At 45.2% G+C, this 22,055-nt stretch overlaps 1 protein-coding gene across 15 annotated transcripts in view; it reads left to right on the forward strand.

Annotated features, from left to right (window-relative positions):
* Window positions 1-22,055, forward strand: part of Ccser2 (coiled-coil serine rich protein 2) — a 136,951-nt gene that overhangs the window by 70,258 nt on the left and 44,638 nt on the right. For 13 of the 15 annotated variants that reach the window (XM_063233713.1, XM_063233710.1, XM_063233712.1 and 10 more), the window contains 2 exons: window positions 5,732-5,894; window positions 10,401-10,596. In XM_063233713.1, coding sequence (XP_063089783.1) covers window positions 5,732-5,894; window positions 10,401-10,596 — 359 coding nt within the window. Of the gene's footprint in view, window positions 1-4,900; window positions 5,086-5,731; window positions 5,895-10,400; window positions 10,597-22,055 lie in introns of those variants that run through there. The other 2 variants (XM_013148635.3, XM_013148634.3) reach the window with 2 other exon arrangements.

The raw sequence follows: 22,055 nt of genomic DNA on the forward strand, positions 1-22,055 counted from the left end.
CAGAGGAGCTCCAGTCTTCACCCTCACCTTGGACTTGTCTCCCAGCTTCCAGTTCACTCTCTTCATCCCCCAGCACAGACTCTTCGGCCTCCTGGTAGGAACTTAAACAGAACTCTATGCTGAGCTTCAGGCTTTTGACTGGATCCTACAGATTTCCAGAGTGCAAGCAAACCTTTTGCACTCTTCCACACCTGACTTTCTGAGTGACTCTTGTAAACCAATCTTGTAAATTCTTACCTATTTGTATATCTTGCATTAAATCTGTTTCTCTAGTAAGTAGTGGTACTTTGGTACCAGAAGTGGGGCTGTTGCTGTGACTATCCTGACTATGTGGTTCAGCAACCTTTGGAGCTGGCTTGTGAGAAGAGTTTGGAAAACTGAAGAAACAATCCTGGACTGCTTTAATTTCTACTAAATGGGAAGATTTTAGTCAGAGTTCAGAAGACCAGAATGCTGAGAAAAATGAGGCTGGTAAAGACCAGGCTTGGGAGGTTTCACTTAGGAACACGGCTTTCGGACTCAAGATCAAGTTACTATATACTTCAGCAGATAACTTTTCTGTATTTTGTTCACACCCGTAGAGTTTGCAGCAGACTGAGATTGAGTGGGGCAGACTAATGAATCTTACAGAAGAAGTTTCAAGACAGTCTAATGTTGAGATGGTGCTATGACTGCTGTTGGGGACTTTTTAGCCAGTGCTGTGTTACAAATCAAGAGCAAAGAGCCCAGCACGATGACTTCACAAATTTTTAGTTTAGCCAGAAAGAAAGCTGTAGTAAAGTTGTGGCCTGCAAAAATGGAATAGAGGAGAAATGGGTTGCTGAAAAAACTAGCAGGAAAAGGCCAACTATTTCAGAAGAGGACAGTAGGAAAAATGGCCTGAGAATTATCACAAGAGCCAGGAGAACCGTACCCTTTGTGGCCTCAAAATTGCAAAGGTGAAGGTCTTTTTTCGAGGAGAGTCCCAGAGCACCATGTTCCAGAATGTTGGTTGTCTGAGGAAGTTGTTCCATAGGATTTAGTTCACAGGGAGCTGGCCCTGACACCCAAGGGAAGGAAGCCTGGCTTCTGCTCTAGCTGGCGGCAGATTCTGGTGTTATCGAAGTGGTGGTTTTCAGTGCACACAGCATGCAGCAGTTGTGGATCAGGAAAGCTTCCATCCAGGTGTCAGAAGAACGGGGAGGCCAGGCAGTGTACCCTAAGAGGACTGTGTGAAGTTGTGAGTGTGAAGCTGACATTGTGTCGAGAACTTGAGAAGGTTTGAGGAGCCTGGCACATGGATTGCCTAAGAAAAGCCACAAGGAATTAGCAGAACTGGCCCAAGAGAGAAGCCTTGCAACCTCACACAGTGGCCAGGGCAGAGCCACTCAAGTCCGTGGGGGTTCACATCTTTCTACAAATTGCCCTGGATGCTAGACAGGGAACTGTTTTTTTATGTTTGTCCTGGTGGATTTTTGACTTGGTTTTGTCTCATACTTTTGTATCCTCCTATTTTACATTTTGGAATGGAAATATCCATCCTGTGCCATTGAATGTTGGAAGTGTTTAACTTTCTTTGTATTTGTACAGGAAGCCAAGGCTGTTTGCCTTAAATCTCAGAAGAGATTTTTGTTTTTTATTTTTTTTATTTAAAGAAAGAAAGAAAAGAAACAAAATAGAAAAAAAGAAAAAAGGTAGAATACAGAATTCAAAAAAATTAACACCATGAAATCACTAGTTGATATATTACATATTGTCATCTTAAAATAGTTGTTAAAGTTACAAAATTAAAGCATAAAAAGTGGCTAGACCCTCAAACATTGATAGTGCAAACCATTCTGTTTAGTGATCTAACAGAAATTTAGTAATATGGTCATCTATCTTACACACTATACATACCATTATGTTCTTTAGAGCTCTTTCCTTCCCTTAGTCACTTTTAGGGTATCTGTTATTCTTTTTGGATCTTATTACTGTCAGTTTTTATTATTGTTTTAAAACACTAGAGAGACAATGTGATATTTACTAATGTGAGTCTTATTTCACTAATGAAGATATTCTCAGTTTGCCTCCATTTATCTATAATGGCTTCAAGATCATCTCTTTATAGCTGAATAATATTCCATTATATAAAAATACCACATCTTTTTCATCCATTCTGCTGTTGATGGGCATTTTGATTGTTTCCAAGATTTAGCTATCACAAATTGTGCTGCTACGAACATGGGTGCACATATATCACTGTGACATGACATTTTCAGTTTTTCTGGGAAAATGCCCAGGAAGGGAAGAGCTGGATTGAATGGAACTTCCAATCCTAGTTTTTTGAGGAATCTCCGTACTGATATCCACAGTGGTTGCACCAATCTGCATTCCCACCGCCAGTGAAGTGTTCCTTTTTCCCTGCATCCTCGCCAACATTTGTTATCTGTTGATTTCTTTCTGGATTGAGATGAAATCTGAAAGCCGTTTTAATTTGCATTTCTTGAATGACCAGTGGTGGTGAACATTTTCCTCGTGTATTCATTTACCATTCATGTATCTTCATCAGTGGAGACTTTGAAGTTGGACTGTCCAGGAGTGCTGAAACTGTTAGGAGTTTGGCAGCTCTTAGAGCCAGATGGAATGTCTTTTGCATAAGGGATGCGCATGACTTTGAAGGCACCTGGGCAGAATGTAGTGGTTCTAGCTGGGTGTTTTCCCGTCCCACTCCGTCCTGGGTGGGCTTTCAGAGCTGGGTGGTGCTGGGTGTGTGGGACGAGGGATTACGGAGTGGGAGGGGGGAAAGCGGCCGTGCTGTTTGTACTGCTTTGCTGCTTTCAGCCTGCCATGGACCTTTTCTCCTGCCTGCCCTGCCTCCTTGCCGTGCCACCTCGCCATAGTGCAGTGAGCTCCAGACCGTAACCTCTACCAACTGTGAGCCTAAACTGTGAGCCCTTTAACGTTGGGTGTGGGGTATTTTGGCTCAGAAATGGAATTTTAGCTGAGACAGTGGTACACACTTAGAGAAGCTTATTTTCTTTCTTAGTTTTGTTGTCTTCATTCACCAGCCTCTGGAAACTGGCTTTAATTTACTTTCATTTTGTACTTTTGTTTGCTGCCTGCTTTTCCCCCTTATTCTTTCACTCTGGCAGGGAACCCTTAACTTTTTTAGTAACAGCAGCTGGTGTCACATCACATCATACCTGCCTGGCCACGTGTGAAAGTGTGTTAGTGTGTGATCACCTGGTGCCTGAGGTGAAACACAGGCTGGGCCTCCTGGAGCAGTCCTGCCTTCTCGAGGTTAACCCCTGGCTCCATCTCCCTTTACAGCCCTGCGTGTTCCTGGAGCTTGTGTGCTGTCTGCTGTGCCTAGGTTCGCGCTTGGGGGCAGAGCCCCAGTCTGGGTTCTGGATATGGCCCCAGCAAGCCTGAGTGTATGGAAGGGCAGCGCATGAACTCCTGCACTGTAACTGCTCCAGCACTGAGCCCGTGTCCCCGCCTCCTCGGCTCCTTGGCCTGCTTCTTGTTACTCTGTGTGCACTGTTGATACCATGCCAGGAACCTCCCCGGTGATGATTGTGACACCGTTTCTTGCTCCGGGAGTGAGTGGGATTTCCTCTGCCCAAATTAAAAAAAAACACCAAATTCAAACCATTTAAAGGTAGATAGAAAGCATATAAACATTTAAAAGAGCTCTCCCAACTGTATAGAGCTGTTTACAGTGAGGTAGCATCGTATGCCAAGTGGAAATATTTATGGGACCTCACTGAATTCCTGAGTATAGCAGAGTGTGTTTTGTTTTGTGTCGAGTCTGCTCGGTCCTTTTTTATGTTTATTTAGAAGGCTCTGGCCCCTCATTTCCTCACTCACCCACCCACCCACGTGTCACTGTCACAGTTCTGTCATGTCTTCACAGCCCTCCTACTGTTTTGAACTAACTCTGGTTTTACACTCAGTGCGCCTATCAGCTCTTGTCTTGAGCACTGTTGTCTGTGGGATAGTGGCTGTGACCTGTACGTTATAGTCCACACAGGAGTTACAAGGAATCCTGCTAAAGGGGGTGAACTAAAAGCAGTTCTCAATTTTAACATTTAGTTTTTTTCTTTTTCAATCTAATTTTTTCAACATGACAATCACTATACTTTTATTATCTGTTAGGTCTGTCTTTCTGTCTGTCTCTCTGCCTCTCTCTCTCTCTCTCTCTCTTCTTTTTCTTTTTTTCTACTGGAGGTTGAACCAAGGTCTTCATACTTACATCCACAGCCTTTTAAAATGTTTTTAAATGTTCAGAGAGGATCTCGCTAAGTTGTACAGGCTGGTCTCAAACTTGGGTTCTTTCTAAAGCCTCAGCCTTCCAGAGTGCTGGGATAGCAAGTGTGTGTTAGGTTTTCTGTAAGTGAACTTTACTAGAAGTACCTTTGATTTATCCCATTAACAGGATAAAAATTTGTTAAATTATTCTTAACATAAGACTGCTTTTAAAAATTCTCAAAATTTAATAAGATATAAAATACATATATCCTCCATGACTCCTCTAATGAATGCCAAAAAAACTTCACCGCTCTCACGAGAGCTTCTCTAGGTTGTGTGTTTAGAGAAAATGAGCTCTTGTGTGTTTGACGATTGAACATCCGCACTTCACCTACACGGATTCTTTTTAGGAATGGGAAGTTTGTTTTTATTTACTGCACTGCAGTACGACAGTTTTTTGCCTAAGTAAAACAGTCTTTTAATTAAGTGATGTTTTTAAAGAATGATTTGGAAATATGTTGATTTCTAACACTTGCCATCACAGAGATTGCTAAACACGGGAGACTTGACCCTTCTTGCGAAGCAGTTCCAGACTGGAGAAACCCTCCCTCCAGTGGCTTGGATCAGCCCCCGTCCCGCAGTATTTTTAGAAACAGCCCTAACTCTGTAGCTATGTGAGTGAGGAGGACGGAGTCACAGGGCGACTGGGCTGGCTTCCCGCAGGGCGGGCTGGAGCGGGCAGGAAGGAAGGCCTGCTCAGCACTGCCCGGCGTGCGGCCGGCTGTGTCCGGTGGGCAGCCGGCACACAATGTCGCCCTTGTGCGGAGCGGCTCCCCCCGTGAGTGCTCAGACATGTGAGGAGAAGGAGTTGGGGTGAGCGAAGGAGCGGGCGTCTCAGAGATTCCGCTCTGCTTCGGAGCCTTTGGATTTCGGGAGTGCACTGTTGTTTTTGAAGAGCACTGGCTTTGTTTCCAGCGCCTGTTAGACTTTCTGAGCCAGCTTGCCACAGGCAGACGGACGGTCTTACTTCTTAAAAACGTGTTTGCAATGGAGTTATCTGTGTTTACTGGAATGGGAGGAAACTAACTGTGGTACTCATGTCAGGGATGGATTCTCTCCTGACTTAAAGTCTGCTTTTTCCTGCTGTTTTCATTCTGAAATCATAATCAACGTATGATGATGATGAATACCACCTAAGGCTTCTGGCTGGTGTTTTAAATGTGCCATGTTGATTTCAGGGGTGATGTACTTGTTCTAAAACCCTGCAGCTGTTAGTGGTTCACTTAATGACTGTGGTATGAGAGTATCATAGTTTACTTTGGTTTAACTGATACAGAGTTCCATTTTTTCTAAAAGAACTCCTGTTTTTCTCCTGAAAATTTACTAGCTGGCACAAGTGGCTGCTGTTTTTAGGATATTAGTTTTATGTTTTCAGCAGCATTTAGTTACCATGTCACAAATAGCTAACTTTCACAGCAGGTATACGTGTTTATAGACTTTTGCTTTTGAATCTGTCCAGTGGACTGTGACAATATGAACCGCTTCGACCGGCCAGACAGAAATGTGCGGCAGTCGCAGGAAGGGTTTTGGAAAAGGCCTCCGCAGAGGTGGAGCGGACAGGAACGTTACCACCTCAGCCATGCCGACCACTACCATCACCACGGGAAGAGTGACCTGAGCAGGTGAGTGCCGCTTCTCACCCACTCATTAGTTTGAGTAGTGATTCTCCCCCAAACCCTCTGCCTCCAGAATCCAGGTGACATGTGGCACAGTTAGAATAATGCCTAATTCTTCCTGGCTCACATGTTTTTTCATTAGCTTTATCATTAATATAAATAGTATTGCTGTGTGTTCAGTTTTGGTAGAAGATTTTTAAGTTCTCATTTGGGAATGATTAAATGTCAACTTGGTTAAAGTTTAACATTTTTTTAAAATGATAAATAATGCAAAATTAGTGCCAAATGATTGTCTTCTTATATGATCTGAATCTTAAAATTCCACAAGTACTATTAGAAACATAAGATGATACCATGTAGCCCTGGAAGTCGTTTCTGTTTTGAATCGTGGGATAACCTTTAATTTGATCAGAATTTAAGTGTAAAGGATCTATCTCTATGGTTATTAAGACTGTGTATAGTGCAGGTTAGCCTTGCAAATGCAGGTAATTTATTTAACCTCCCACTTACTTCAGCTTACCATTGGTAAAAGACCCTTAATAACACCGTCTCTCGGGATTTGTGGCTGTGGGGTAGGAATGCTGGGTGTCTGGTTCATAGTAGGCACTCAGTGGCCAGCAGCATTATTTTTATCTTTTTCTTTTCTCATCTCCTTCCACAAGAGATTTGAAGCCATTCTGGAGCATATTCATAACAAATATTAAAATTAGGATAGAGAAGAGGGGCTTGGGATTTAGCTCAGCGGCATAAGCACCTGCCTTGCAAGCAGGCGGTCATGAGTTCGTTCCCCGGTACCGGTAAAAAACAAAACAAAACAAAACAAAACAAAAAAAACAACAAAAAAAGATGTAATGAGAAGAAAATGTACGGGTGTGTATATTCCCTTTAGTAGGAAACAGAATTACCTGTAAGATTCTTTGTGACAGAAGCAAAGAAAAAACTTGGTCCTTTACCAGATACTCAGTGTGCATGTGTTTCTTCTTAATGGATTTTCTTTTATGAGGAAAACCCCTGAGGGGTTTCCTGCATGAATTCTTAGAAAGAAAATACCTTGACATAGGATGGACAGGTCCCAGGTTCTCAGAGTAGAAATAATGATAATTTTCTTAACTGTTTCTTAGTTGTACGTGTGACAAAAACTCTAGTCTGGTTGAGAAAAGGCAATTCAGTGTGTCACAAAACAATAATTTTTAACTAAAAATTCTTCGAGTGATCAGGATGATCACATCTAGTGAAAGGATGTAATTGAAAAGATCTGGAAGAAGGCACCAAGTGTGTTAGCATTTCAGACACTATATCTAGGGTTTAGCTGAGAAGTAGACCCTGGAAAGAAGGAAAGAAGCGGGCATCAGACAGAGGGAATTATCAGGTGAGAACGTGGTGTAAGGACAGTCTTCATTGCTAGCAAGGTAAGTAATAAGAATAGTAAGCTGGGAAGTACGGGAGGCCAGGTCATCAGACTTAGCAGGCTAACTCAAATATGGACCACTGATTATGCTTAAAGTGTGTCCGTCTGTTTAAAAATACTTGTTGAGAATCTGTATGTTGGACGCTGTTCTGATTCCACGAGCTGGGTGAATTTGAAGGTGTGCGGGAGAGCTGCAGGTTGGCAGTAGCTTCTTGGAACACCGCGTTGGGGACAGTAGAAATAATTCTGCAGTGGCAGAGCTCAGTAGGTGTCTTTCATTTACTGGTCCGAATGAGATTCCCGTGCTCGCCCCAGCCCCGTGTGAGTAGCATGTTCTTCCTGCTGCTTGGATGCTCAGAGTCCGCAGGAGAGAGGGGCGCGAGGCAGCTGCAGCGCAGTTGGTGTGAGGTGGAGCGCTGTGTGCAGACGCCAGGCATGCGCAGCAGCTGGCCTTGGTCTGGGAGTCACAGGATGCGGCCTAGAGAGATGGCTCAGGGTCTGATGGAGAGAGTGGAGAGGGGCGGGTTCCACCTGGGGAAAATGGCGTGTGGAGATGCGTGCATGGCCCAGTGTGGCTTTTGCAGAGAACTACCAAGTTTACAGACGGGGATGGCCCAGGCATTTGGAGGAATGAGTCGTCCTGATCGCTAACTGTAGGTGGCAAAATTGTCATATCTGCAGTGGGAAGTGAAGGATGGCAAATTTCAGCTTGTAGTGAGACTTAGAGTGTCATAAATGGGATGAATTAGCTGGAGGTAGGTAGCCTCTCTGTCCTTGGGGATGAACAAGCAGGGTTTAGGTCACCTGTCAGAGAAGCTGAGTGACTTTTTTTTAAAACATATTTTGTGAATGTCAGTAGGTATGGAAACAGAAGTAAGTTCTCTGGTCAAGTGAGTACAAGAATCAGGTAAAATTAATTTCTTTTGAAGATGTGTGAATATACTGATTTCACAAAATGTTAGGTGATAGATATACTCTATAAGCATTCTGGAAACATGATTACAAATCCCTCTGCAGAGTTTTTTTTTTAAGGAATTTACGATGTGTTGAATTGCCCAGGTCAGTCACACTGGTGTTCTGAGGAGACAGAAGTCTGTAAAGTTCTTGGCATCGCTAATCCAGTTAACTTCACACAGGACGTTCAGACAAGCGGACGGGGTGGACGGGGTGGACGGGGCGTGCTGGCCGCTGAGGGTGAGGAGGGTGTGGCCCGTTCACCTACCCGCCCAGGCCGCCTGGTGTGGGGCAGTGCCAGGTCCTCAGTCCGTCCCAGGGATGATGGGCGCCGGCCCGCCGTGCCCAGCGTGCCTCAGTGCTCTTGCACTGGGCCTCACTGTGAGTGAGAGCGTGGAGGGATTAACCGCAGGCTGCCTTTCCACTCTGGCTTGAGTACTGAGCCCTTTCCAGCTCCCGTCATTGCCCTGGTTAGTGACAGGATCCTGGTCCCTCCATGCTGTGGTGTTAGGAAGCCTGGTGGTGGGGATGGCTGCTCTTTGATCTCCTATTTTGATCATAATACCGCGGTCTGTAAGCTGACCGGCTTCTCCCACAGCTCCCCTCTCCCTGACTTCCACTGACCGGCTGAATCCTCTGGCTTTTGAACTTCCCAGCCTTGACCTCTTGGCCTGCATTCTTCTCTGTAGCTGATGTCTTCTTCCTAAGCTGCCTTCGTCCCCAGTGTCTTTACATGAAGGGGTTTCCCACTCCCCTTAGCTCTCCACCCTTTAGAGGCAGTCTGTGTCTTCGTCTTCACCTCTAGGTAAAGGCTGTTTCTCCTTGTCCTTTTGAGGCGGGGTCTTGCTATGCAGTTCACCTGGCCTTGAGCTCACTTTGTAGCCCAGGCTGGTCTCAAAATGCAGCAATCCTCCTGCCTCAGCCTCCTGAGTGTGGGATTATGGGTGTGTGCCACCATGCTCAGCTTTAAAATATTCTTAAATCTCTTTGAGTGATGTAAAATTTCTCAATTTATTTGAGGTTTAAGGCTTTTGACTATGTGAACTCCTTACTTTACTTACTTTAGAGATTTAATAATATTTGCTAAAATGTTGAAATTTACCAAAAACTATGTGCCTACATTTTCAGTCTGTTTGAAATTTGATATGTTGTCACTTTAACAAATTCAGTGAATTGATTTTTATCCATAATATGTCAAAATAGTCATTATACTGGAGAGAACGAATACCTTCTTAGTGTTGTTTAAATATTGAGGTTTCTTGTTTATGTATGTGGCCTAATAGGTACTGCATAGTTTGCAAACTAACTAGAATTGTGTCTAATGTGGATCCGGTAATTCTTTGAATTGCTGTCGCTGTGCTTTCTGTTCAGAGCGTTCTGTTTTGTACTCCGTGGAACACAGCAGCCCTGCTTTCTTGTTGCTGCTCCTCCTTCCCTCCCTCCCTTCCCTCTACTCATCTCGTTTCAGTTTTTCTTCTTTAAGCAGACACTGTCCCACTGAGCTGTATCTGCCGTGCACCTCTTTAAAATTTCATTTCAAGGCAGCTCTCACTGAGCGTCTGGGTTGGCCTTGAAGTAGTGATCCTGCTGCCTCAGCCTCCCAAGTAGCTAATTTTCCTTCTCTTATTCAGCATGAATGTTCTGGCATCAAACTGAAGGAAGCATACATTTTTTTCAGAGATTTTTTTTTTAAACTTGAACTTTAAGATTAGGAAATAAGTGATGTCAATATGGCTTTTATAGGACCTTGTTTAATTTTATTGGAAAAGATTTACCAATAGTGTAAAAACAAAAGAGCAAAGAAATAGCAGTTCAGTCTTAGCTACCTGCCGAAACGGCAATCTAAGGAGAATCCAAACGCAGAACTCATGGGGCCGCATGGGTATGAGGCTAGAAAGGGGGTGCAGTGTAAGGGTTAGCAGATAGGGAAGATACCCAGAAGGGGCCTGCTGGGAGTTCCGGAGGGGCTGTTTGAGCAGCAGCTGGCATGGATGTGTCCTCCCGTGGGACGGCGTTGGGGGGCGGAGGGGAGTGCCCGTCGGGGCTTCTGTGGTGATGGTGGGTGATGTGTAGAGATCACAGCAGTGATTTGAGTGCCTTCCTTCCTTTCTGAACGTGTGTTTCTTTTCCTCTATTTCCTGCCCTTTCAGAGGCTCTCCTTACAGAGAAGCACCTTTGGGTCATTTTGAAAGCTATGGAGGAACCCCCTTTTTCCAGGCGCAGAAGGTGTTCGTAGACGTCCCAGAAAGCACAGTGATGCTGGACGAGATGACCCTGCGGCACATGGTCCAGGACTGCACCGCCGTGAAGACGCAGCTGCTCAAGCTGAAGCGGCTGCTGCACCAGGTGAGTGCGCGGCACGCAGTTCCAGGCCAGTTGTGTGGAACTGAGAAGAGTGCATGGCCTTTCCTTAATTCTGAAAATATAATAAGGGTTAGATGCCTGTAGAAACTCTGTCTGCAGATCGTATACCATGAACACTTGCCAGAAAAAACAGTGGGTGTTTTGTGTGGTGGGCTCGATGTCCAGCTCGGCAGCTTTGGGCTGTGTGGTACTGGGTAAGTCGGTCGCACCGTTTCTGAGTCCTCAGTTTCCTGTTACTACCTGGGAAGTTGTGCAGGATTGGAAATTGTCATTATAAATTGAGCAGTGAAATACTGAACACACAGTGGCATTCGGTAACCAGCTGCTAGTACTGTAGTTTCAGCTACATGGGGAATAAGAATCAGCACTTTTTGTATGCAGCAGATAATCATGTAATTTAACTTTGAGACCTTCAAGTTTAATCTTCCCCAGTGTTAATTTCTTTTGAAAAAATTAACTCATAGCACTGACATGTGACTTGTTCAAAGTCGTGAGACGAGGTAATGTTAGAGTTTAACTTCTGATTCAAGGACACCTTTATTTAACCATTTACAGGGTATAGCCGGACAAAGAATAAATACTAGCTTAAAATTATGTATGCCTCATGTGTAGTTTTAAATCTCTGCAGTGGGCCCTTGGCTTACAAATGCAATTGGTTTGTGAGGGCTGGCTGCCACTCAAGTTGGCTGTCAGTCAAGAGCATTTTCCCTAAGAAATAATGGAAATACCCATAATGCATTCCGAACCTTCCAAAGCACCCCTTAACTAATCTTTTCATACAAACAGTTCTGTGTGATGCCTGTAATTTACCAGAAACATCAGTAACTTTCCTAGCGTAGTCACTAGAAAGTACTAAAATGTGCCTGGTGTACCAGCAGCAGCAGCTCCCTCCTGTACTCAGCATTGGGGTGACATCCTTGGCTTGCAGGAAAGGACTGGGGTGGGGGGGGGAGGCGGTTGCTGTTGGGAAGGAGAGTGCCTCCATGAGCGCATCAGGAACCTGGTCCCTGTGTCCGTTCTCTCCTTGGCAGAGTCTGGGGCCATCCAGGACCTGCTCTGGCTCAGCAGGGCTCAGCCTTCTCAGAACTGAAACTCCCCTGAGGTCGTCTGTGCTGTCTTTGGTTTGCACTGTCCTGTCCTGTGACATGGCACTGTCAGTTCAGTGGGTGAATGCAGTGATGGGCTCTTTCTCTGTCGTGGTGGGTCTTCTTTGCAGATGTTTGTAGCTCTGCCTGTGTTTTCAGGATTTCCTTTATTTTCCTGTGTAATTCTAAGTCACCTGTTCTTCCAGACAGATCTTAGCGTCCTTAGAGGGGACACTGGCCCAGTATTTCTCAGTCAGTCCCACGCAGGAAAGAGTGTTGTGATGGTTAAATCTGGATCTGAGACCATCTAGAAGCACTTGAAGAATAGCTTCCTAAAGTTAGCTTTAGCCTAGCACTTGGGAGACTGAGGCAGGAGGATCGTTGTGAGTTCGAGAACAGCTGGGCTAAAAAGTGAGTTCAGGCCAGCTCAAAGTGCACAGCAGTAAGTAAATAAGTAAATAAATAAATAAATGTAAGCTTTAAGTCCGAAGACTGCAGTAGAGGGATTATATTAGTGGGAGGCACTGGACTGAGAGCTGTGGAAATTGAGCCAGTTCTTCCGTATATTGGAAGAATATAAGGGTGGGCAGGAGCGTTGTCGGTGGCCAGGAGAGCCTTGAGTGGTAAACCTTTGTCCTGTAAATGCTTGTTAACCACCGGACAGAAAGCCTCCCCGATGCACAAAGAAGAGCACTCTTGTTACCCAGGCTTTTGCAGAGGTCCCCACGTGACCCCAGCCAGTTCTTCAGGCTTTATGTTTCCTGAACACTCGGGGCGCCTCAGGGTGGGAAGGCAGGAGGGGCGCTGTCTCGAGGTCACCGCTCACGCTGGCACATAGCAGGAAGGTGAGCCCATCCTTCGTAGGCTTGTGACATGGCCTTTTCTTGTTTTCCTGGGTAATGTGTTTTCTCCTGGGCCTTTTCTCCTAGAAAAGGCCAGTTCCATCCCATTAAAGACTTGAGAGCAAAAGCCAGTTCTGTGTCATTGTTTCAAAGTGGGGTATGTGATTTTTCAGCAGCCCTTTCATCGGCACTGGCTGCTTCACCCTGCCTGGTTCCGCTGTCCTTGCTCCCCTTACTGGCATGCAGGGTTTCACCATTGTCACTCGAGATGGGTTATCATTTATGAGATCTGCTTTATAGCCCTGGCTTTTTCACAGGTTAAGGCTCAGGCTGGACCCTGCCATCTGCTCTTTATCTGCCCACACCAGTAACAGCTTTTCTAACTTGTCTAGTGCTGCCGATGGCTGACTTACTAGTTCCGGTAACCCTTGATCAACACTAGCGTGCTCACACAGTCTCTTCTGTGGAAGACTGTTGGGATGGTGGATTTGACGTGAGAGATTGATCACCCGCACACACTCTCATCGCTCCACAGTTTCCTTCTTTTCAATTGTAATTACCTTTTTACCTTCCTTAGCTGCTTTTTTAGCTTTTTTGGGGCCATTTCGATAGTGGTAATTATAGTGATTAAATAAAGCACTGACTGAAATAATGTCCATAATCACACGCATGTATGTGGGCTCAGAGTGATGCTTACGTACCCTTTCGTATGCATTTCCAGCATCCTGTGTCTTTGTTTACAACTGCACAAGCGGCCAGCATTTGGGTTGTAACTCGAGATGTAGCCCATAAGTTAAAACTTAAAATTCCAGTCGTAACCAGAGTTGTTCGTATGTGTGTGGGGCTGCTTGTGACGGGAAGTCCACTGTACTTGTGCTTTACACACCGGCCCACTCTCACTTACAAGACCACTGGGACTCATCCGTGCCGTGCGGTTTGCTTTCTGGGGCTCTTTCCTCATGGTTCTATGTTTTAGTGTTGTGTGAGCCTGGACCATGTCTTGGACATCCTGGTGGCCCTCAAAACCAGGCACAGGAGCTGTCCAGTAAGGCTCCTTGAAGTGAGCTGTGGCTCCTGTGTTAGTAATCGTGGTGAGAATACCTATTCTTTGTTGTGTAAATTCTTCTTGGATCTGAGATGCTTGGACTCCTCCCAGGGCAGAGAGGGTTTCCATGGCTGAATCATCCAAACATAGAACTTACAATTTACTGAAGTATAACTAGAGTATGGGCTTTTAAAAATAGTGTTCCTCTGCTGGCTGCTCTGGGGAGATTTTCTGACAGGGCGTCAGCCTCATGGAGAAGAGGAGGCAGGAAAGGGGGGACATAATTAAACCGTGTTACCCGTCTCCTGAGAGCCGGTGAGTGTGCTGGCTGTGCCACTTCCTCTCTGGGTGTGTTGCCCTGAGTCATGAAGCCTGATTAAATTCAGTTGATAGCTGGGTGTGGAGGTGCACGCCTATAACCCAGCAGTTTGGAGGCTGAGGCAGGAGGATCACAGTGAGTTTGAGGCCAGCTTGGGCTCCAAAAGAAAGTTCAAGGCCAACCTGCGCTACATAGTGAGACCCTGCTTTTCAACAAAAAACAACAACCCACTGTAAATTTTAGCTGATGAGACCAGGCCGCCTATAACAATGACAAGAGGGACATAGTGGAAAGGGAACAGGCGCACAGACATCCGGTAAGGAGTACAGTGTCACAGATTAAAAAGCATCTTGGGTGCCTTTCAGCAAGGGGTGAATTTCTTAATTGGTTCTTTCCGGGCATTTTATGTAACTTACACTGATCAAGCTGACTTTTTGTTTATGTGGTAAAAACAAAAGTGTGAGAAGAAAATCACAGAATCTTTGTAGGATGTCTTAAAGCTTTCCAGATGCCACTAGAAGTTAGCAGTTGAGTCCAGGATTTCATAGACTGGCCTCTTTTAAACACCTTCCTTTTCAATTTTACTGTATTAAAAAGTCAATATGAGAGATATACACGGCTTTTAAAAAGTTCTTGTACTACCCCAAAGCTTAATGAAAAAGCAGTGTTTCTGTCTTCCCCCACCTCAGGCAGTCATTGTAATCTGAGCAGGTTACTGTATGAAACTTCCCTGGGCTGTCTTTTACCATCGTCTGGGAGTGGATCCGCATCTGTATCCTCACTAGTCATCCTCTCTGCTTTCTGGGTTAATCTCTCCTGCGCTTGTGCGTAGCCTTAACTAGCTTCCCAAGAGGGGGTAAGTGGGCGACAAACCCTTTTTACTGCATCATCAAAACGTCTCTTCTTTTGGGTCCGTAAATACTTCTAATGTCTATAATAGCAACAAATAATTATTTTAGATTAATAAAGAGAATTAGTAAAAACATTGTTGTTGCTAATATATGATAGCAGACGTCATGTAACTGCCAGGTTTCTCAGCATCCAAAATGTCTAATGGCCTGAATATGGCGGTGCTCATGGACCCCTCCTTTACAACTGAAGTGTTAAGCAGAGACTCGCCATGTGCTTTTTGGTCATTTACGCTGTGGAGAAAGTACTCCGCTATCCCGTACAACGCATCGGCACGTTCATCACATTTTCCTCTCTTCACACATCCTGGTAAAGTACTCTACTGATGTCAGATAATATCTCAGATAGGGCTGTAAAGCCTTCACATAATAATTTGAATCACCGTTTTCTCCTAGGCAAAAGCACCACTAATTTACCCAAAGTTTCAGTGGTTGTGTGCTATAGATTTCATATGCTTGTGGATCTGCAAGCAAGTAGACTTCTTTTTAAAAATATATTAGAGCCTATAAGGGCAGAGAAATGGGCACAAAATGTACAGCTCTCATTGGAAGTTCCAGAAGTCTCTTTGTTTGCTTGTGGCAGATATGAATGGTGTGACTTGTGTGTAACCGCTTGGCTGGAGGTGAAGTGGGCTCCCTTTACCCATGGGAGGCCTTGCTGTCCAGGGCCGCGTTCAGCCCTGGGAAGCCTCCCTTCTGGGGCCCTTGTTCGGCCGCAGCTCACTGACTGTATTTGCCTGTTTCCATCTGTCGGGAGGGGTGGACTCTTAATTGCTGGTCGCCTTCAGTTTCAGAGTGATGTCCTACTACCTGATTTTGTCGGGGCGATTTGTTTTCTGCTTCACATTCAATGTTTGGAGAGCTACTTGGAGATTGGTGTTGTGTGAACTTTTCCTATTTCTGGGATATTTTTCTTTTCTCTTCTCCTCCCTTATACACGGGCCAACCCCGCAGCCCGCAGGCAGCTATAGCATGGCAAAGTCTCATGCCCTCCTCTCGCACCAGGTGAGGTTATTTACAGAGAACAAACCCTGGCTCCTACCCAGTCTCCCAGTTAAACTTCTCAGCTTCTCAAGTCTTCACAAGGTACCCACGTAGCGTTGCTCTCCTAGGCTGTCTCCTGTTTCAGAGCTGCAGCATGGTGCCATGGAGGCCTGTCTGTTTCAGTGAGTTTTTCTAAACTAGAAGCTGAGGCCTGTGTGTGTGGTCAGCCAAGAGCTGAACATTAACCGAGCGGAAGTTCATTCTGGCTGTCCTGTTGTCCTACCAGTCACTGCTTTGTTTCTGAAAACAAATAGATTTGCCTGTGTTTGAACTTTGAAATGAAATTAAGGCAAATATCTGGATATTTTATGTCAGGTTTTGCTCAACATTATATCCGTTTTTGGATTCATTCTCACTGCTGTAGAGTATTCCAGGCTGGATTTCTTCTGGCCTGGCTGACAGTGGACAGGGCTCTGTTCTTCGCTTGTTGTGACTGGTGCTGCCACAGTACCGGACGGCGTGTCTTCTCGTTTGTACGTCTCTGCATGTTTGTTGGACATATGTCAGTGCTTGGAAGTACTGGTCGGTTCTAGGGAATGCTGCCATCAGCATTTATGGATACCACAGGGGCTTCCCACTCACTTCCCCTCTCACTGTGTGTATTACCTTCCGTGTCGGCTCTTCCTAGCATCACACTGAGCACCTGCTCTGACCTTGAAGTGGGAAATGAGGAATCTGGGATGCAGTAATGGAACAACATGATGATACTTCTTTCTGACATTTGATTTGGATGGTAAAATATTTAATCCTTGTGATTCAGCCCTGTCTTCAGTGTGTTTGTTTTGGGGCTAAAAATAAGGGACTGTATACCACTGTTTATGAAATGTCAAGTGTGATACGTAACTTTGCCTGACTCTCTTTCCAGCGCTGAGAATGAAACCCGTAATTCTTACCCTCATGTGACTCTCCTCACCATGCGTGTCTGGGGGTGTGTATGCACATACGTGGGTGCCCAGGTCTGTTTGTGGTGTGGGCAGGGTGCCCAGGGCAGCAGCGTCCTGGGTGGGCGTGCTGTGAGGAAGAGCTTTAATGATTGCCCTGCCGTGGCCGAGGCCGCCAGAAGGCCCGGCGCTCGTCGTCTTCTGTGCTCACGGCCTTCCCAGCCCTCCCGGAGGGGAGGGCTGAGTACGTCAGGAGGGGGCACAGCCGGTGCGGCTAGGGCCAGCGTGGCAGCTCTGTGCAGTGGCTGTGCTCCCCCCAGGGACGAGCTCCCAGTGTGCATCCCTAAATGCGCTTCTTGTCTTTAGGGTCCACAGCTGTCCTCTAAGCTTTCTGTCCGTACAGATAGGAGTTTGGCTTCTTTTTGAAGTGTATATGAGTAAAATCACTTACTTTAACATTTTCTTTAAGGGTTGTATGTGTTTATGTTTGCTCTGTTTCATAACTTCATTTTCTTGTTCTGTTCTGTGAACAAATCATGTTATCTTTGTCCATTTTATTCTTGATGCTTGCTTTGTTTTTGGTGAGTTTTTTTCCCCCAGACTTTCTGTTTTTTTCTTCTGACAAATGTTGTGAACATTTTCCTGGCATGCATGTATAAAAAATCCTTTGAAGTATCTAATTAGGAGTAGAGTTTCTCATAAGCCCTGGAAATACCAGAGTGTCTTTCAGAGTTGTTCTATTTTTCTTGTTATTATTATTATTATTATTATTTTTTTTTTTTTTTTTTTGGTGCTGGGGATTGAACTCATGACTTTGCGCTTGCCAGGCAAGTGCTTATACCATTGAGCTAAATCCCTGGCCTCCATGTTTTCCATTTCTTTTGAGTAGTTGTTCTGTACCTACCTACCCAAACTTCATATTACCCAGCTTGTTAATTTTCATCATGAAGTCTTAGTTACTTTTAACTCGTCGCTGAGACAAAATACCTGATGCCCAAAGTTGGGAAAGGAAAGGTTTGTTTCTTACCATTTTTGGAGGTTTCAGTCCGTACTCAGTTGGCTCCAAGGCAGGATGGCATGGCGGGGCCGCAGTTCACGGCGGCTGCAAACAGCAAGGTGGAAACTGGCAAGAGAGCAAGACACACCTTCTCCCTGCCGTTACATCACATCCTAGCTCCACCCAAGGTGGGTGTGTAGGGCTGACACCATCAATCCAAGCACTAGACAGTGAACCAATCACAAATGCACAATGCAGTCTCATGAGGCCTGGAGGCCACAGACATAAACCATGAGAGTAGTGCTGTTTAATTGTGGTTTTAATTTTCATTTCCCTGATATTAATAAAATGTATAAAAAAGAGCCAGTGACATACCTCAGTGTAAAAGCCCTAGATTCAACCCCAGCCCCTCTTCCTTTATAGGTCATAAAAACTGAGCTGTTCCTGTTCTTAAGAATTAGGAGTTAAATCTCAAACATTCTGGAATTGATTTGTTACATGTAGGTATGAATTAGTCCACTTTGATTTGTTTTCATTGGATGATAACTGGGTTTGGAGTTAAAAATGTTAAAGAATGCCCTTTTATCCTTGACATGTAGTGCCTGTTGTTTTAAAAACCAGATGTCTTTTATATGGGTTGCTGTACAGTTCACACAAGCACCGCCTGACGCCTGCTGAGTGTGTTAGTTGCCTTTTTGTTGCTGTGGCAGAATTCCTAGGGCGGAGTTCATTTTGGCCCCCAGTGTCAGTGTTTCAGTCTGTGGTTGCTGGGCCATGTTGTTCTTAGGCCTGTGGTGAGACAGAAGCGTCCTGTGGGCAGGCATGTGAGGGCAAGCGGCTCCTCGTGAGCCAGGGTGCAGGGTGCACGCGCCGGCCGGTCCTGGGTCCGCCTTTGTTCCATCTGGGCCCACCCTCTTGGAGAGTGATACCCACGTTCTGCCTGTCCGCCATCCTGCGTGCTTCTTGTCTCTGAAGCATACCCAGAATCACACTTCATTAATTTCAGTTAAGTTTAAATCAGGGTTAAGCAGCACATTAGTGTTACGTCGTCTTGGTGCCCCGTCATGCTTTCTTCAGTGGTACCTAACTGTCCTTACATCATTGTTTGTCTGTGAAATGTTGGAATCATCTTATTCAGTCTTATGAAAATTTGAGATTTCCATGGGAGTAGCACTGAACCAATAGATTAATTTCGGGGAGAGTTAACCTTCTGTAATTTTAGACTTTGTGTCCAGGAACATGGTATATTGGTCCACTGATCTATTTTTTCAATTATGTTTTACCCTTTTTTGCATAAGAAGTGTGCACTGTTTGATTAGAGTCATTTCTGGTACCTGAATTTTTTGTGCTGCTGTCAATGCTATCATTTTCTAGTGGATTGTTGTTGATTTTCAGAAATGGAGTAAACATTCATATGTTTTTGTTTGTTGAGACAAGATCTTGGTGTATAGCTCAGGCTGTATTTGGTATATAGTCCAGGCTGGCCTCGAACTCAGAGCGGTCTACTTGCCTCAGCCTCTAAGTATTTACTAAGTTGTGTCCAGCAATCTTAATATTATTAAAAACTTACTTGTAGGATTTTGGTGTTTTAAAGCATAAGTAAGCATATTGTCTGCAATAATGACACTGTGTTTTTCCTTTCCAGTGTTTGTGTCATTTCTTGTTTTCTCATTTAGTTAGAAATGCAAGTAAACTATTGCATTCTTCCTGTCTTGCCCCTGAGCATAACAGAAATGCTCTCAGTGTTCATGTAATATAATGTCTACTGTGTCGTTTATGTGACTTCCCTTATAAGATGAAGAGAAATTGTGTCTGTTTACTGTGCTGGGCTCGAACCTGAAGCCTTGCACGTGTTAGCAAGCACTGTGCCACTGAGCTGCATCTCCAGCGTTTGTTTTTAATACCTACATTTTGGAAGCATCTTACAAAAACATTTCAAGTGCTTTTTCCCAGTTTCAGTAGCTCTTTCTCTTAAACGTCATAATCCTAAGTCACCTGTGTAATTACTACAAACAGATAATCCCCACTGTAGCTACAGGAGTCATCAAAAGCAGTATGGATACTACGGCTTGGTCCTCACAGTCTGTCCAGGTTTTGCTCCTTCTTTCAGTAACACTGTTGTAGCAAAAAGATCTCTGTGGCCGGAGGGTCACATGTGCACTTGGTTGTCTGTCTGTGTTTCCCTCAGTCTGCAGCAGCTCCTCAGGCTTCACATGGAACGTGCCAGCAGTCTAACATTACAGGTCAGCTTTTCTGCAGGATGCTTCCCACTTGCGTTGGTGCACTGTGGCCATGCGGTGGGATTCAGGTTATGCAGCGGTGACAGAAATGCCACAGTGCCAGTGCTGTGCTGTTCCTGTTGTGTCCTGCCAGCTGGCAGTAGCTGTGGTTTGTCTCATTAGTGACATTGACTTTGATTACTAAATGCTGTCTGTTAGCTGTCTTGACTCTTAATTTGCTTTTTGCCCCTTTGTAATTAGTATTTTCACAGGGAGGAAGTTTGAAACTATGTAACTCAATAGTTTATACAGTGATTTATTTGAGTCATTTATAATATATGAATATGATTGATGTTGATGCTCAGGCTGTCCAAGATTTGGCTGTTGGTTGAGCACTCTTTCAGGCTGGCTTCTGTTTCCTCATGACACTTGCTGATTATTCCTTGAGCATTTCTTTGGTCGTTGGCAGTGCGAGACATCCAGGCTTAGTTATTATTTTCTTTGTCCCAACCTGGAAACATCTATTTCCCAAGAAGTCCTGGGCTCCTTTCTGTGCAGGAGGGTGCAGTATTTAGGAGCTCAGCTTGGCGCTGGGTGTGCGTGTTGCTGTCAGATGCTCTTACTCCCTCTCAGGGTGTGTGTTGTTATAATTGAGTGTGTACACACGTGTGTGAGGATTTCTTGGCACTAATACAGACACACTTTGGACTATATTTCTGTGTCGGTCTACATTAGAAACTATGACTTCATACTCATGGCTTTACTTGTTCAAATGCAGTGTTCCCGCTTTATCATATTTACAGTTCTCTTCTCCGAGACTGGGAAGAAGGGTGTGCGCTCTGAGGACCACGTTTAGTCTTTGATCAGTCCTCCTGTTCTCACCATCTCCTGCCACCAGCTTCCCCATTTCCTGCACGCTTGCCCATCTCAGCCCTTGTGGGCACTGGTAGCTCGTGCAGGGCTGTGTGTGTCTGATGGTCCCCTTCTCTCCATTAAGGTTCTGAGCCCCATGTGTAGCTGTGTACCCTGCACACACCTAACTCACAGTCTTCAGGCTGTGCCTCACTGCCAGCTCCTGGGCTCTGACACCCGCACTGGTCCCCTCTCCATATGGGTGCAGCCTCCTTGGCTCTGACTCTGACTTGGCTTTTCCCCTTTCTCCTGCTTGAGCTCTGGCAGCTCTCACCAGGCAAACACATCTGAGTCCCCATTTTACTTTACATGGACTTGGGCAGCCCATTCCAGGCTACTCTTATGTGTATACATTCTTTCCACTTGTGCCTGACTCTGATAATGGACTGTTCCCCAGCCCTCACTTTCAAACATGAAACAGTAAGCTGTGCCCTGCATGGACAGTGCTTCTCTGCTTGCTTAGACTCTGAAACTCCCTGCTGAGCTGTCCTTATCTGATTGGAGGGAGACCTGTGTAGCTGCATGCCAGCCACCTCACGGTGTGTTCAGTAAGGCTAGGTGTTGCGACTTGCATCTAGAAGTCCCCTGCAAAGCCTCATGCAGTCGTCAGTAGGGCTTTGTGGAGCTGGTTAGATCGAGTGTGCATGGTACTGGAATTAGGGGGGTTTACTACTGAATTACTGGATGGCACTCCCCAAGAGGCTGGTAGCCTGGATGGGATAAAAGGACACCATGCCTGCTGCAGCCTGGACTGTCTCTCCTCTGCCCTGCTGCCCTGTCGCCCTGTCCTCCTGTCGCCCTGTGACCCTGCCTTAGAGTCATCTGGGAACTGACTCTCTACAAACTGAGCTGAAATTCCTCTTCTCCTTTAACTTTGGATGTCAGCAGTGAGAAAAGTAACTTAGGACAAACAGAAGAATTAACTTTTTAAACCAACTGTTGCAATAAAATTTACATTCCGGTGAAGCGTGCATACTTTAAGGGCACCATTTGAGTTTACCACTGTGCTGTTGTCTAATGGTCACGGAGTCAGCACAGAAAATTCTGTGCCTGCCAGCATTCCCTCATTTCCTTTTGCAGCCAGTTCTGCCCAGGTTTCCACTGCTCTGCTGTCTGTGAGTAAGGTTTTATTTTTCCTACAGTTTCACCTAAGTGGGGTCATCTGATGTGTACACTTTGTGGGCTCTTT

This window comes from Cavia porcellus, unplaced genomic scaffold (genome assembly GCF_034190915.1).
Source record: "Cavia porcellus strain 051 isolate PalLab524CR breed Dunkin Hartley unplaced genomic scaffold, mCavPor4.1 scaffold_23, whole genome shotgun sequence".
NCBI lineage: Eukaryota > Metazoa > Chordata > Mammalia > Rodentia > Caviidae > Cavia > Cavia porcellus.